The 16,607-nt window shown below is 35.1% G+C and overlaps 1 protein-coding gene across 2 annotated transcripts in view; it reads right to left on the bottom strand.

The window, feature by feature from the left end:
• jar (Myosin heavy chain 95F jaguar) overlaps window positions 1-16,607 on the bottom strand; it is a 130,426-nt gene that overhangs the window by 32,947 nt on the left and 80,872 nt on the right. For both annotated transcript variants that reach the window (XM_071582592.1, XM_071582593.1), the window contains exons 2-9: window positions 15,124-15,335; window positions 10,384-10,457; window positions 9,437-9,566; window positions 9,144-9,308; window positions 7,372-7,634; window positions 5,837-5,986; window positions 3,127-3,241; window positions 1,345-1,489 (exon numbers count right to left, since the gene is read on the bottom strand). In XM_071582592.1, the coding sequence (XP_071438693.1) occupies window positions 1,345-1,489; window positions 3,127-3,241; window positions 5,837-5,986; window positions 7,372-7,634; window positions 9,144-9,308; window positions 9,437-9,566; window positions 10,384-10,457; window positions 15,124-15,316 (1,235 nt within the window). In that variant the 5' untranslated portion in view covers window positions 15,317-15,335. The remainder of the gene's footprint in view (window positions 1-1,344; window positions 1,490-3,126; window positions 3,242-5,836; window positions 5,987-7,371; window positions 7,635-9,143; window positions 9,309-9,436; window positions 9,567-10,383; window positions 10,458-15,123; window positions 15,336-16,607) is intronic.

Genomic DNA, 16,607 nt, shown 5'->3' with positions numbered 1-16,607 from the left:
AACTTTTCTCCTACAACCCATACTTGGATACTGAGGGAACAGGTAAAGGGGTGGTCAAAAATCATACTAGAGGATTAAGCATTCATGCAAAAGAAGATTTCTTTTCATAAAAGTAACATCCATAAATGTCATCTTAGGAATACAATTTACATCATATGTGATATGGAAATAAAACCACACCATTACCTGCAGTGCAACCTCTCTCAATAAACAGTTTTCTCTAGAATTAATGGTAATTTGCCACATGCTCAATTAATTTGATAACTCAATCTGATACTAATCTAAATAATCCTTCTACAGAGTATCATGAATATATCTTAAGGTTAACCCAATAGCTAAAATTTTATTTATGATGTTTCCCTCCAGACAAGCTATTGGGTCATACGAGTACCAGAATACGTAAGAGTAAATAATAAATACTGAGAACCAGACATATGTACATTGCAGTGTTTTTTGGGAGAAGAAGAAGTGGTCAGGTGTCGGAGAGTCTCTTGAAGTCTAGGCAAGAGAATCACTAATAAGGGAGCCAACCAGGGATATAATAATGGGATTTTTCAACTTTGGGCATCCTTTTTGATCCCATGAATAAAGAACCTGGATTTAATTTAATGCATTTGCTTTGCTATATTTATGGCAATCATATTACAACTGCTTTGCATTTGAAATTCCACCATTTTTACTACCGTTTAATTAAATGGTGCACAAGCAAAACTAGGAAGCCTGAGGGAAAAAAGCCAAGCCCAGGGATTGCAGTGTCTCAGATGGAAAAACCATCAGAGAGCAATTAGCAGCATATTGGGAAGTATAGAGGACAAATGACAACCATGCTTAGGCCTTAATTACTAGTGAATGCACCCTTTCACACAATTCATCCATTTTACTTGAAACTTTGACTTATTTTCTATAGCACATTTCACACGCATGTTATCTTTTTTCAACGTGTTGGTCAAACAGGCATCAAAATGTTATTAGCCATGCAATTTTATGAACACTCTTTTAAAGATATAATAAAAATTTTAAACTCATCATCAGAAAACGAAGTCAATGAAATGGGTATAATATTTTTAAATTGTTTATGTCGTAACAATATGGATGATGGACTTAATGTGACCTCTTCACTTTTTTTAACTTGACTACTACTGGTGACCAAAATATATGATTTGCAATCTTGGAGCTTGAAAATCTACCTATAACCTAAATAATCTTTTTATACTTTTCTTTTCACAAAAATATTGGGTCTTGTTCGCAAAAAAATACAGCACATACAAAATAAACTCTGGCTATTTTACACTTAATAAAAACTGTAAGTTAACTAGAAAATGAGTTGAATTAAATAATAGTTACATTATCACAGTTCCTTTGAGGCCACCTCTACTGGTTTGCATTACTTTGGACACTAATGCCTGTCTCAATTCTTCAACATCCACACCCATGAGTGTAGCAGCAACTGACAAGGACTTCTCAGCAGACATACAGACCCGTGAACCACCTAGGGGAATTTAATTTAATTAAGCCTTACCATTCATTTCTAATTACCACATTAAAATAATCAATGTCATGCTGATTCTCTTACCTTTAAATGCTCAAGAATATTTGAGGAATTTATCATGAAGCAGCAACATAGTACCCTCTAAACATTTAGGACTACAATAATTTCAGGGCAAATTATTCAATTGTACTGAACACACAAGCTAAGAAAACACACAGAATTTTTAATGGAGGCTAGCTAAATCTGGGGAACACACAAATAGTAATACTAGTCATTATTTATGTTACACACCATAATAAAGAAAACCATAAACACAGTAATCAACCCGAAGGTCGGTGTAGTAGGTGATGGTAGAGTTCACCCAGTACTAAGCCCTATGCGGCGTGTGAAATTCACACATCAGGGTAGGGGGGCCAGTTCCTTTCCCTGTGCCGGTTATGGTTTCCCAGGAAGATCTGGTACCTGAAAAATCACTTTAGCTTGGGTGGAGCTGCAGGTATCCAGAGAGGTTTTCCCGAGAATCGAACCCGGGACCCTCCGGTCAGCAGTCCAAAGCTCTACCCCCTGGACTACCACTTAAGTATTATTCATGTGAATCTGTATTTTGATTTAGCATGTAATCTGATTTTCAAGAATATATTTCAACAAGTTGAGCCTGAAACTGCTGATTTTAATGCAAAAGCATTTCGATACCACTTAATCAAAGCTCTCATACCAAAAGGTTTAATGCTTTATGCAATGTTTATTACATGGTTGTTTTTCCACTAAATGAGATTTATCAAGCTAAAACAAGTTTGATTATTAGAATCCTCAATTCCAAGTTTCAATGCCAAACTACTGCCTTTGTTTCAAGGAAATGGGAATCATCCATCAAAAAAATGCAATCAGATACAGTTGGTTAAAGTATCCATAAATGACAGTTGTATCATACATAAAAGTTTTACAAATTTGTCTTTCGTGATTAGCACAATGGCAGATATAAAAAAAGAATTTTTTAAATCTGCCATTTTATTTAAGTTAAATCAAATCCATAAACTTTAGTAAATATACAAAAGTAATAATTGAAAATAAAAAGGTAAACACAAAAACAAAGAATGAAATACAATACGTTTAAAAAAACAATCTGTAGAAAAGCAAATGGGAAATTAACTTTATGGTATCCTAGATGGAAGAAATAAAAATGATACTGGAACTCATAATAATAGAACTTCAACATTGTGAACAAAAAAAACCAAAAGAACAACAGTGAAGAAAATCAGCCAAGATGGGGATTCAAAATACTAATTCATTACATGGTTTCATGGTTCACTGCGCTAAACCACATGTATTATGGGTCAATGGTAGTATCAAAACAAATATTAAAATACTTATAAATCAACCCAAAAATTTTCCTTAATATTCTGGGATACTACACAGAATTTCTTTAATACAATATTTCAGGGTTCAGCTAGTCTATTAAGGAATAACATACGAAGAAATGAATTTAACGATACAAATTATATCAATTTTCTGTTGAGATGGCAACACCAAATTTTTCTATGGCCTTTTAAATCTCACAGTAGAAATGACATAGTAAAATATATGTAACATGCATGTATATTTACCCTTTATATAGCAAAATTAATTTTAAATCTTACCTTTTAAATCTTCAGGATTATCTTCAAAGGTAACATTACCCAAGTGCAAAACTCCAGCAACCATTGTGTAAATTGAGAGTCTTTCTTTTTCACTGAGGCCAATCCTGGCTAAAGCCTTTCAAGCGCATGAAAGAAAGGAAGAGCACATTTTGAGGGGAATTACAGAAGAAATCTTGGGCTGACAAAGAGATCAAATTAAAATATTAACACGAGGCAATACACCTGCAACAATTAAGACTTGGAAACAAACCACATGGAGTACATCATTATTTTCAATCCATACATACTTCCGTGGTCATCAAATTGAATATGCATTTTATATCAGATTTTACTGCAACTTTCACAATATGAATTCATGAGAAAATGTGCTCGTATTAAATTTGGCATAACACTTTTACATTAAGAAATGCGAGATTTCCTGTTCACTGAGACGAGACTTTTCAACCAACAGAAATCTGACCCTTAAATATATTGACCCGTGTATCTGACCACCCACCACTAAACCACTTTTCATACTATTCTCAAACAAATTTCCAAGGCTAAAAATGAAATTGCCATAAAGAGAATTTAATCCCATTAATTTAAAGAGCATATCTAAAAAATTCAAATTCAAATCTTACTGAAATATATGCATTTTAAACATAATTGCCAGGTTTGATAAGCAAGATTATACTCTTCAATTAGATCCATTAATTTTTTATCATATAGCATTCTCATTCTGTCTAGATACCAAAGTAAACAGTGGCTCCATGAAGAAATTTCATTAACTATCACTATTAGACAAATAATTCCGAGTCAAGTTAATTATTTCAAAGGACTATTGAGCAATGCTGTTTGGAAAACCATGCCTGTAGACGTCGATATTCAAGAGCAATTATAAGTCATTCTTTTAACAACTCATCTGACCATTTGAACATGCATTTCCCCATAAGGTAATCCAACTTAAACATAGGTCTTGCCCACAGCCAACTGGTTCACCACTTATCATGAACTGATGAGGATTCATGGGTACATTAGCTCTGAAAGTCAATTGGTACTTTTGACCATAAAAATGGGTAAAATGACTACAAAAAGGATTTACATTTTGAACTAGAGAGCTAAATGAAATGCCAAAGCTAATTACAAAAATAATGCTCCCAATAAGTGCAAAGCAGCATGGTATGTAATTGAAAGTGAAAAGAGGTCTCACTAATAGCAACTGGGACATTCCAATTGACTCTCATACATTTAACTATTTCTTCTTAACCCTGTGCAACTAATTATGTCCCATTACTATCAATAGTCCAAGTGCAACAGTCAGTGAGCTTCTCAAATTTACTTCCATTAGCTATGTTAAATTTTAGTCGACAATAGTCACTCAGATATAATTAAAGCAGTCAATACCTTGAAAAATTAAGAATGGAAATATATTTTTGATCCTTCTAATAATTAAATTAAATCAGTGATTCATCTTATGCTACATGCTCCCTCCATTGCCACTAACTCAAGCTTTCAATCATGTTGTTTCCCTAAATTCCCTAAATTTCTCCAAGTTGATTCCTGTACACAAACATGAAGATATTAGTACCCCCACTAGCTATCAATCAATTACTGTAAAGACCAAAGTTTTTGAAACTCCAACTCTTTACAACAACACCTAAACTTGATCTTTGACCAAGTAAATCTACTATTCAAGATATGGCTTATATTATTATGGTAGTGTTTAAGTGTTTTGAAAAACAATGCCTGTCGCTCACTCTTTGGGACTTATTTCTGCTTTTCATTGTGTTTATTCACAACCATGGCTTTCAAAATGCAAAATTAAAATTTATCTTATCTCCCTCACCTTACCAAAAACTGATTACTACTACAACTCAGTGGAAAATGGAACCTCTCAATGTTAAGCATGGTGTGCCACAGGGCCCTGTGCTTGGGACTATTCTCTTCTAGATAATGAAGAAATAATAACTGGTTCATGTAACCCTTGACCCTCTTCCTCTTTGCTGATGCCACAATGATATTGCATGGCTGTATTGGCTTCAGGAAGGCAATAAATGTGTCTCTTGTTACCCTTCCCTAGACAATGACTCGTTTTCTGTACACAACCTTTATATGAATCTGCTTAAAACCCAATTTCCTCATTGCACCCTAAAATAACATAAAACATTGTCAAAATACTATTTTCATCTGCACCTTACATTGACATTCAGGAATCATTATAACTATAAGCCGTAAACCTCCTATAAATATAAACTATAAACCTGCAGTCAGCATCCCTAAGCTCTGCCCACTGGACTACTACGTCCCCAATCAGTCAGACAGTTGAGCTATGGTATTGCCATCATATTATTTTAGTAATCATATGTTAAGTTAACACAAAATAATGAATGGAACCTTTTTGATGGAAAATTATAAAAAATAGTTATTGAATTAGAATTGAAACTTCTTTCAAATGTAATGAATAATAATGCTAAATTTAAATCTGGATAAAATACTGCATTTTCTGGAGAAATAATGAAATATTTCCTAGAGCAAATTTGATACATGCCAAAAATGAAGAAATGGAGTATGATGGCAATTACCATGGACACTTTTTTTTTCTCAACTTTATCCATATTTTCAACATCAAGCTTCATGAGGATTTTATAAGATCATATAAAGCAATTCACTGCACCCTACAGAATTATGATAAAAGCTACGTGCATGCCACTCAGTCACAAACCATACTTACATCATCCAAATTTTTGAAATCAGTGACATCATCCAATAGTGGATCATGAAGGCTTCCCCTTTCCACTTGTGCCCTGCTTTTCTGACTATTGTTCAATTTTCCCTCACTCTGAGCCACTGCAAAGTACTGTGTGCAACCACGACGGAGGTACTGGAAGATAGATTTTCTCACAATTTAAAAGATGAAAAGACTTCATTATTTACAGAAAAACGATTAAGCCTAACACATTTTTTCTAAATATACTAGGAGGTCCTTGTTTAGGCAAACAAGATACTGCTCTGCTGAGGCAATGATTCTATAACTAACAATCATACCCTCTTTGTTTCAAGAGACTACTCAATGAACTCTCAACAAATTAAATCACCAAAGACTTGTGCCATTAGCCAGACATACCAATAACAGGCATCTGTGATTGAGAAAATGTTAGGTCTTTGACATTTTAACTTTCAGGACACCATTTCAATCATTGAAAATATTTCTTTACACAATTGGATCAATTCTTGTGCAGGTCAACACTGTCCTAATAAAAATATAACATACATAAAAAAATACTTCACAATAAGGATTCCATTATATCACATGAAGCACAGAGTGGTACCTTTAACAGGTGTTCCCTCTGCTCCAATCTGCTTCTCTAAACAATCCCAATTCATTGCTAGCGACTATCGGAAATCAGTAATCAATAGAAATCTACAATAGTGCCGCTGTATTTAATCCACTAGAAAAGGTTTTAATTCCTCAATAAAGTCATTCTGAAATACCACTCCTTATAAACTGAGGACATAGATGACAAATGAAATATACTATTGCCATGTGGTAATGTATCAGATAGACATGGTAGATCTCTCCACTCGGGCAGGATCAGGTAAAGCTCCCCCTGCAGCACATTCCAGCTTCAGTTACATCAACAGCCAAGTCCATTTTCTTAAATACTTAATAAAATGTCATGGCCATTCCCTCACTCAAATAGCTTAACAGTTCCCTTTAATTATTCAACTTTAATTCACTTGACCCATTACACCAGCAATTCCCATTGGAAAATCATACAAAATTAACCCTGCACTTCAATTAAACATGTCCACTGAAGGCAATCACAGTTGTCATTGGAATGGTATGTTTAGCATATACTCTACATAAATATAACACCATGGCCTTCTGGTGAGGAACAATGGAGTTATATACACTATATACTCTAACAAAGACCCTAGATCCTTCAAACATTGCTGCAATTCGGTGCATTTCCCTGCAATGTCTATCATTGATCAAATAAATGAACACCTCCAACATAAGCCTCACATATGAACACAAATTCACAGAAAATTACATTAGATTAACAGAGGAGACAAATAGAAATTAAAAGCTGGCTTGGATGACTAATGCAGTCCCTTTACTTGAAGGTTTTCAGAAGAGAAACACAAATAGTCTATATTTATTAATTTCACACAATGAATAGGAGTGATGAGGGATACGTGCGATAGGTATAAGAATTAAATAAGTTCACAAATTACATATTACTGAGACTTTGTGGCACTTACATGGAAGTCATCTGGTTTTGTGATGCACAGCTGTTGGCGTAGATTCTCTGGAGCACCAGCACAAATATGATAGAATACATGGTAGTCCCTTTCTTCTGGTCCTTGTGTGCATATACGAGATTTCTCCAACAAATAATGTGAGATGAATCCTCCAACCACTTGACATTTGGAATCAAAGTGAACTTCTATGAATTTTCCAAAGCGACTGCTATTGTTATTTTTAGTTGTTTTGGCATTTCCAAATGCTTCCAGAACTGGATTAGCTAAAGTGATAAAAATATTATATTTAACTTTCAGGGCAACAAATAAATATGCCATTCATACACATCCAAAATTTTAAACTTTAATCGACATTAAAATGTTGATTCCTTCAAACAAACAATGGATATATTTATAAATGGACAAGCTCCAGGAAAAGGGATTGGTCAAATTAAAATGTTTAATGATTTCAGAAATAAATTGTTATCAAAAAACAACCAGCTCAGAAGGTCATTATACTGTTAAGTAGAACTCCAATAGGTCTTCTTACATTTAACATTGTAGAATTCCAAACTTCAACTCGCAAAACATGCAGATATGGAGGAAACCACACACAATGTCTTTTCATCTCTGATACCATGATCATTCACATAAATATGCATGGAGAGTTTGGGTGGGGGGGGTTGGAACTATCTCCTGAGCCACCAAGCCAGTAGAGCCAAGGAGGTAGTAGGCATAATTTGAAAGTTCAGCCCTTTACTTTTTAAAAAAGAAGTAGCAATTTCATTTTATCACACATCACCCCGTGCACAAAATAAGGCAAGAACTATACATAGGTGGAAAAATTTGCATTTCGCTTACTGAAATTCGGATTACCCTCACTCTTTATGATTCCTGGAGATAAGGATGGTGAGGTGGCTAACGTACAGGCTTTCCACCGAGTGGGCCTGGGTTCAAATCCTGGGGACAAGTATTTTTCAATGTTTTCCCAATCCCCACTTGAGGCACTTTGTGGAGAGCACTTTTCATGAGTATGACGTCCGTCGCATGGGACATTAAACTGCAGACCCCTTGGCACCTTTCAACAAGAGTAGGCTAATGCCAAAGTCGGGTTTCTCTGGACCCTTCCTTTCCCATGAATGGTGCAAATGACCTTAGCTGTCAGTCCCGTCCCATAAAAACTACAACTACACCCATCACACCCAGCATCCATACACACCCCTTGTTTGCTTTGTCTTTAATAATGATGTGAGATTGGTTTTTTTTAATTTTATGCCATAACTGACTAAGAAAAAAACACCTCCTACTCAAGGCAAAAAAGTTTCTTATTAATAGAATTAGCAGTGACTGCACTGAGTCTGCTATAACTTCTTTGTTCCACCACAATTTTGATATAGTTTCATAATATGACACTCATCAGACAATTATTGTCAATTATGCCTGATGATGATAAATAGGGAGAGGTCTTCATTTGGGCAAAATTGAGACCGAATGGTTCCTTCTTCCATTATTAGTACACATTGATATCATAGTCAGAATAAAATAATTTACAGTGGATTTAGCCCAGTTTTTCTCACATTACATTAAATTAGCCCAAGCTTGTAAAATACACCAATATCACCACAAAATGATTATAGCTGAACTTTCATATTAATTAAAAATTACACCACCAATGACTAACTTTGCAAGTTGCATTTGCAAAGCACAGCAGAGAATGGAGCTCAGATAGTTCTAGCTTAAGTCATTGACAAATTACATTATCACAAAAAGAGTGTTCAGAAGGCACACATTACCATCCAGTATTTTCTGTTCAATGGGCCCAGCAGAGGATCCCCACAAATCACAGAGGTATCGTAGAATATATTTGGTTGACTCAGTTTTCCCAGCTCCAGATTCCCCAGAAACAATTATGGATTGGGATTTCTTCAGCGTTTTCATGTCCCGAAAAGCTTTGTCAGCTGTAAACCAAAATAACCAAATTAGAAAATAGTTTACTCTAAAAAAGATGGCATAGCTCATGGCAGTAAACACATGTTGGTACATTCAACATCTAGATTTCAATTATAAAATTCCATGTAATGCTTACCAATAGCAAATACATGTGGTGGCATCACACCAAGGGATTTTCCTTGGTAAAATTTGATGGTTTTTGAAGAGTACATATCTGGAATGTCTATGTATGGATTCACTGCTATTAAAATATTTGCAACATAAGTCTGAAAATAGATATTTCAACAATATTTTAAAAGGAGTACAAAAGAGAATAAGCAGAGAAATCCACGTTAGTATTTTTTAAGTCAGAATCATTTATTTATAATGTTAATGCCTGAAACCAATTCTTTAATTTAGGAAGCCGACAACCCTCTCGGAAAAAATAAAAAAATAGCAAATGCATAATGTTGCAAATGGTTATGCTAAATAAGCAAAATAATCTATACTTTATGCATATATATTTTGGCATTCATCCATAACATTGAAAGTATAGCAATTTCTCTAACTTGTACAAAGTTAGAGGAAGCATATTACCTTCCTAAGTACCTCTTCCCCCACCTCAACCTGGCTTTCACCCATTTCAATGACACTGGCACTATCATTACAAAGAATCTTTTCTCATTGACCATACCAAGGCGTAAAAAGCAATACATAATATTATACCCACGTTTAACATAGAATAGACATCCATATCCAACATTTAAACAACATGCTAAACATTATCCTCATTTTATAGCTGAGAAAACCACACTGAGTACCCAAATCTCCTGTAACTAATGTAACTAATTCAATGTCCCATGGTTAACTTATTTCTCCAATTAAATATTAATAATTTCATTTATAATGATTCCATGATTTAAAATTCAACAAGGAAATGAGAAGTTAATTTCCAAAAAAAGTCAAATTAAAAACTATCACTCTGATTATCATTTAGTGCAATTTTTGTTTTATGAATTGTCGCATGAATGAACATATCTATGCAATGACAAGTATACATACATTTCCGTCGACACAATCATCACGAACTCCTCGTGCACTTACATAAATTTTATCCTTGGAATACCGCAACCGGAGGTTGTTCAATAGTGTGGCTTCATTTAAGTTCATCAAAGAACCTACAAAGGAACAATTATGCAATTACATCAATCCCTTAGATTGATAAAAAAATCTGCAAACGGCAATCCTGAGAAATATGATATGCGAAGACTATTCTTCGCATATGATAAAAAATACAACAATCATTTTCATTACTAGACAAGTCTATGAAATGGCCTATCTTTTAAATATAATTCCAATTTCATGTTACCCTTCCTAAGTAGCATAGATAGATAAAAGAGGAAGAGAGAGAGAATCAAGCTTAGGATCACACATATAATATCTACTGGCTATATATGTGCATGACAAATGAGGGGAAGCATTGAGGAACTGCCATATACTCTATACCTACATACAAACTTGTCATCGCCCAAATCCTGAAGTTTTAAACATAGCGACTGAGTACTGTTCACTGGGACGAAGGAGCTGATAAATGATATTACATTATACATAGAGATATGCAGTCAAAGCCCTTGTACCCCTTGGCTTCTGACCTACACATTCAATTTCCCTCTGGTTCTCTCCAAATCAGACTAGCTCACCTATTCAACCTGAGCACTTCATGGGAATGAGGATATATGTCTATGACTAGACTTCACACAGTTCCTCTTTGCCGCTTCAAGCTTACCCTCACCGAAATATTTTTGGGTGCTCTGTTTTGACACCTTTGATACCATTGCTCCTTAGGTATTGTGACAATCTAGATGTCTCCAGAGAAGTACTCTTCTCCAAGTTCATACATCTACATAATACCCCGCAAGCCGCAGCAAGGGCGTGTGGCGGGGGGTGTTAGGTCACCAACCGTAAAAAGGAACACAACTCAGTCAGGGCCACGTCAATCAAGTTTGAGGCTGAGAGACGACAGCACAAATCCACCAGCCTCCAGTCCCCTTGGGGTTGGTACAAGGTTTCCCATTCTCTCGCATGGCACTGAGGAGCCACAGAGCTAGAGTGTTCACAATGCCCTGAATATTTTGTCCAAGACAGTTAACAGCTCAAAGACTCGCAAATGCTAAATCAGATCCATCCCAAAATGAGACTTTGTAGAAATAGTGTAATGAACCCTGCAAAGAATTTTTTTCCATGAAACTGCAGCTGCAGATAGAAATAAAAGGTTGGTATAAAAGTATAGGTAAAGATTTTCCCTGATGCGTGCGTGAAGTGCTGGATTCAGACCAATGGATAAGTGTGCGCATGGTCGCAGATTGTATCGGCATTGATAAGATGACAGTGCACACCATTATCACTGAAAATTTGGCGATGTGCAAGATCTGTGCTAAACACATCCCAAAGGTCTTCACGGACAACAGAGGGAAGTGTCAAGCGTCTGCTGGCAAACACCTTCTGCAATGGCATTCAGACAATTCCCCAACCCCTTTACAGCCCCGACTTGACATCAGCAGACTATTTCCTAGTCCCAAAAGTGAAATCTTCCCTCAAAGGGCACCCACATGGGACCATAGAGTGCTGTCAAAGAAGCTTGCATGCGTACCCTTAAAGACCTTCCGGGATACACCAACCAGGGAGGCTTCGAGTCGTGGAAAAGCCACTGGCAAAAGTGCATCGATGCTCAAGGGAGGTACCGTGAAGAATTTTGAGGTATTGTAGCAATATCTTAAATAAATCTATTTTTCCTGAAACTTTCTCTGATACTTTTTATACAAACCATCGACAATTGTCCGGCTTCAGCTTCATGCACCTAATTTTGAGAGAAAAAGACAGAATAGAATCTCAGGCAAGATGTCCATCTTAGCTTTCCAAGTGTTTCTCAATGCATGGGTGCTTGAGTGGGTCACGGTATCAGAAGGCAGATCCATAGGTGGCTAGTTTACGGCTCTTACAACAACAACATAACTTCATCTCTTATTTCTACTCCTTTTTAAATCAGAGTGGTATTTTTACCAATTATTATTTCTTTGAACTTTCATTTGTTACTTTTTTAAAAATGTCCATTTACTTAAGTTCTGAAACGTGTTACTATTAATGATTTAATTTCAGCAATTAATCTTTTCAGTTTCCATTTTACAACAAATTTACTTATTTTTGCAAAATTGTTCAAAAATTGTTCATTCAGGCATTCTGTAAGTAAATGCCCATATTAAACCAGTTCATAATTTTCTAGACTTCATTTTAAGGTAAAACACGTTTCACCCAAACCTGGGCCCTCCAGACTTACTTATATATTTAATTACTTAATTACACAACCAGGTTTCCCTTGTCAATATTCATTTAGAGGCTCTTATTACTCACAGCCCATATTTTGAATACCCAGTTACTTCAGCACTATTTATAGAAGTGATTTGATGGCCATAAAAAGTTCCTGGGAGAGTGAGAGAATACCACAAGACAATGAGACAAAACAGTTTGTAGGTTTGCCAGTGAGTGGGTTGGAAAATTATTCATGATTTTCATAAGAATAAATGCAAATATTCCATGGCACATGATATTTATTCAAATTTCTCCTGGTTTATTCCTAGCTAAAACCTCATTAAATTGCCCTACACCTTGCTCTTAAAAGTAATATTAATATTACACACTTTCCCCAGCGAAGAGAAAACAATATTTTGCAGTACACTGCACCAAATAAAGGAATTGAAATTTCAACTTCACAGTGAATGTTTTTTTAATTTCAAGTACCCAGTTTTCATAAAGTGTACCATTTGTGAGCACACAAGGAAATCGGTCATCATTCAGCCCAGGACACATTCCTAACAATTGGTCAAGTGCAGCATGAATGAAAATTTTGAAAGTACATATTTTGAATCCAAAAAGGACCAGAAAAAACATAACACTAAACTGCCAAATTTCTATTGTAGTCTTTAAGGCTTTCCTTGACAGTCATTCCACATCAACTTAACTAGGCCCCATGCCCACCATTTCTAATTATTACAATATACTTTCCTTCAAATGATTTCAACCACAGTTAACAAAATTCCAAAATATTTTAGTCTCATTGTGAGCATTTATTGGGGGCTTTGTGCTCACCAATACACATAAAAATAATCTGCCCTGGTTTCAATCTAAGCAATGTATTTATCTTTGCTCAATTAAAAATTAAACCCTCTGTGGAATTTGAACAGTATAGATACACTTCATTGAATCCTGGCATTCCTCTTAACTCTCTGTAGGGTATCAACTAAATAGTCTGACTTTGAATGCACACACAGTTGAACTAAATACCACTAGCAACATACTTAACTCCCCAAAGAGTTCCCTCTTTGGCCAATGACTTTATTTTCCTTCTTGGGACATAATCTGCTGTACTAACTTGCATCAAAGTTTGCTTTGCTTCTTTGACATCTTTAGCCAGGCAAGTGTCTTTAACTAGTTGGATCTGGTAGTATACACCTTTTCTTTTTCTCAGCTTGATAGCTAGTCTTAGTCTTAGTCTTAGTCTAGACTTAGTATTCAGTGACATTAAATGTTTCAGCAGTCTGGAACACGGTCCAAATTGATGGTGCCACAAGTAAACACAATCGATTCTCCCAATATTCTGCAAATTTTTTCATAAAACATCTAACTTTGAACTTACTTTTTCTTTCAATTAAACACTAAATAATTCCACTTGTTCTCAGCACAGTTAGATTTATTTTGTTGGCTAACTCTTGACATTTTTATGCCAGAGTACCCAAGACTTTCAAAACGTCAATTGACATACTTCAAAGCACCCTCATATTCAAACGGTGATGGTGGAAAGTATACATTGTGTGCATGCAAAGCTTCAAAATTCAATACCAATGCCACACTTCAAGGGCATAACTTTTGACCTGATTTCACAGTTTTTCCAGTCTTTCGACTTTTTTTTGACCACCACAGCATTTGTTTCTTGTAAACTATGCAACTGAGTGAGTACCAATGGATTATTAGCATGATGACCTTTGTAAGAATGAATATTTTACCAAATAAAAAAAATTGCGATGAATGTACGAGTAAACCTATACATTTGGAATTGTTACTAATAGGGTGGTAGGACGTCACTCAGATAAGTGATACATCTTATGAGAGTAATGGAAGTTCACTATCATTGAATGGTCTTATTTCACGAGCGTCAATTGCTGTGGCAGCTATCACCAAAGAATTCACCAATGAATCAATTGCCTACTTACTTCATTCAGTAACAACGACTATTTCAATTAAATCTCAAAAATCTTGAAAATTTCTACTTCTGCAAAGAAACTTGCAGAAAGACCAGCACCCCCACTCACTTTCAAATAATAGTAACTCATAAAATGATACCTTACTTCCTTCAAGAGCGTAGTCCATACAAACATTTTCTGTACAAAATACAGAAAAATATTACAATGATGAAGACTTTAAAAGATTACGAGCTAATTATACATTGATATTTTGCTGGCTATATAGCAAACACATTGCCACCAAACACAGAAAAATGTTTCTGAAAGAAGATACCATAAAAAGATAAAAACACAAGGGTGAAATACTACCTGGCAATATTGTAAAGCATTACTGTGAAAGTGCTGTAGTAATAACTGCACCAACTATGGTTATCAGACTTGCAGAGTCCATTCGCCCCAACAATTTCATGACCCCATTTTATCTTATCTAAGACCTTGAGTAATTATATTAGGTTTACTGCAATTAAGACTCTTGCATAACATGTATCTTTATCATGGACTATACAATTCTACAAACTTCATATCCACAATTCATCTCCCAATTACTTACAGTTATCATCAACATCTTTATCAATGTCATCACCAGCAGGGTAAACCCTGTCAAGGGCACAGACTATTGACCGACTCTTCCAGTCAATTGGATTGATTGTTACTTCATCATTGCAGTTTATATCAACGATCCGCCCCAGGATGAAGCCATCAGCTGGGTCTGATACCCAAACTTTTGAATTCTCCATATCCATGTTTCTCAACAGTTATGACCTAGAAATAGAAGAGTTTAATTAAAACATAACTTTTTTAACAGATTAGATATTCAATTTTAATACAATAAATGATAATCTTTACTAATCTAAATAACTCATAATCACCGGTGTAATGAATAATGTCCAAAAATAAGGTCTCGTTTCACTAGCTAGAAATAGATTATAGACCGATAGATAATAACAAGCCACAGAGAATATTATCGGTAACGTATTAATAATAATATATAATAATTCTTACACCCACACATAAGAATTAATTCTTACACCCAGTTGTGACTATGTGAAAGATTTGTGGAACTAAGTTTCCATTTAACAAAAGTTGAAAACTAATGGTTAATTATAAGCTGGCATGACCAAGGCATGCATTCAGGATACATTTCAATGCACGAATACGGTTATTTCATCGTATAAAATTAAAATTCGCTGTCTAGATACTTAAATTGCAGATGAATATTATCTCACTGAATTACATAACCACAACGATATGGTTTAAAACAGTCCACCAAATGTTAAAGGGGATAATGTTCTGCAAAATACAAGCATTTCTCCAGGTAAAACTTATTAGAAAATGTTTCACCTATCACATACCTTCATGCATGTTAAAGCCATGCAGAGACATTTAGCCGACACCAGTGTTTTCTATTCCATCCATAATTGTGAGCAGAACTTTAATGCATATACATGCGGTTAAAATACATCGAAACAAACAGAAGCGATTAAATGAAAACTTCAAATACGGAACACTGCAAACGGCTGTAATAATGGTTAGTATAGGGAAACACGAAATAACCATACTAATCAATATTGTTAATCATAAATTGAGAGTAAGGGGATGAAGAGGAAGACTTGTCAATATTTCCTGCTACAGACGTGACAAAGTCATTAACACTATCAGCATTCTCAGGCTCGGATGTTCCAGAGGAGCGGGACCTTTTTATGAAGTACCTCACGAACGCGAACTTAAGAATTATAATGAAACCGGTGAGTGCACATTATTCGTCGAAAAATAGAATATTATAACAAAATATATCATCCCTATCTTCACACTACGACCGGTTTCCCTAATCCATCACTGAACATTCTGAATGACAGCTTCACTGTTCATCCCGCTCTTTTTTCGTATTTCAAGTGCCATCTATACAGAATAATTTAATACACTAAGAAACTAGTTCAAGTGTGCAATTTCAAGAACGAATATATTTACAATAGTATGCTCAAACGTATTAGTTTTTGCACACGGTTCGAAATAAAAATGCTTTCAAAAATATTG

This window comes from Hetaerina americana, unplaced genomic scaffold (genome assembly GCF_022747635.1).
Source record: "Hetaerina americana unplaced genomic scaffold, ioHetAmer1.1.p SCAF_12, whole genome shotgun sequence".
Classification (NCBI taxonomy): domain Eukaryota; kingdom Metazoa; phylum Arthropoda; class Insecta; order Odonata; family Calopterygidae; genus Hetaerina; species Hetaerina americana.
Note: the sequence above shows the minus strand (reverse complement) of the source record. Positions and strands in the feature narration are given on the sequence as shown.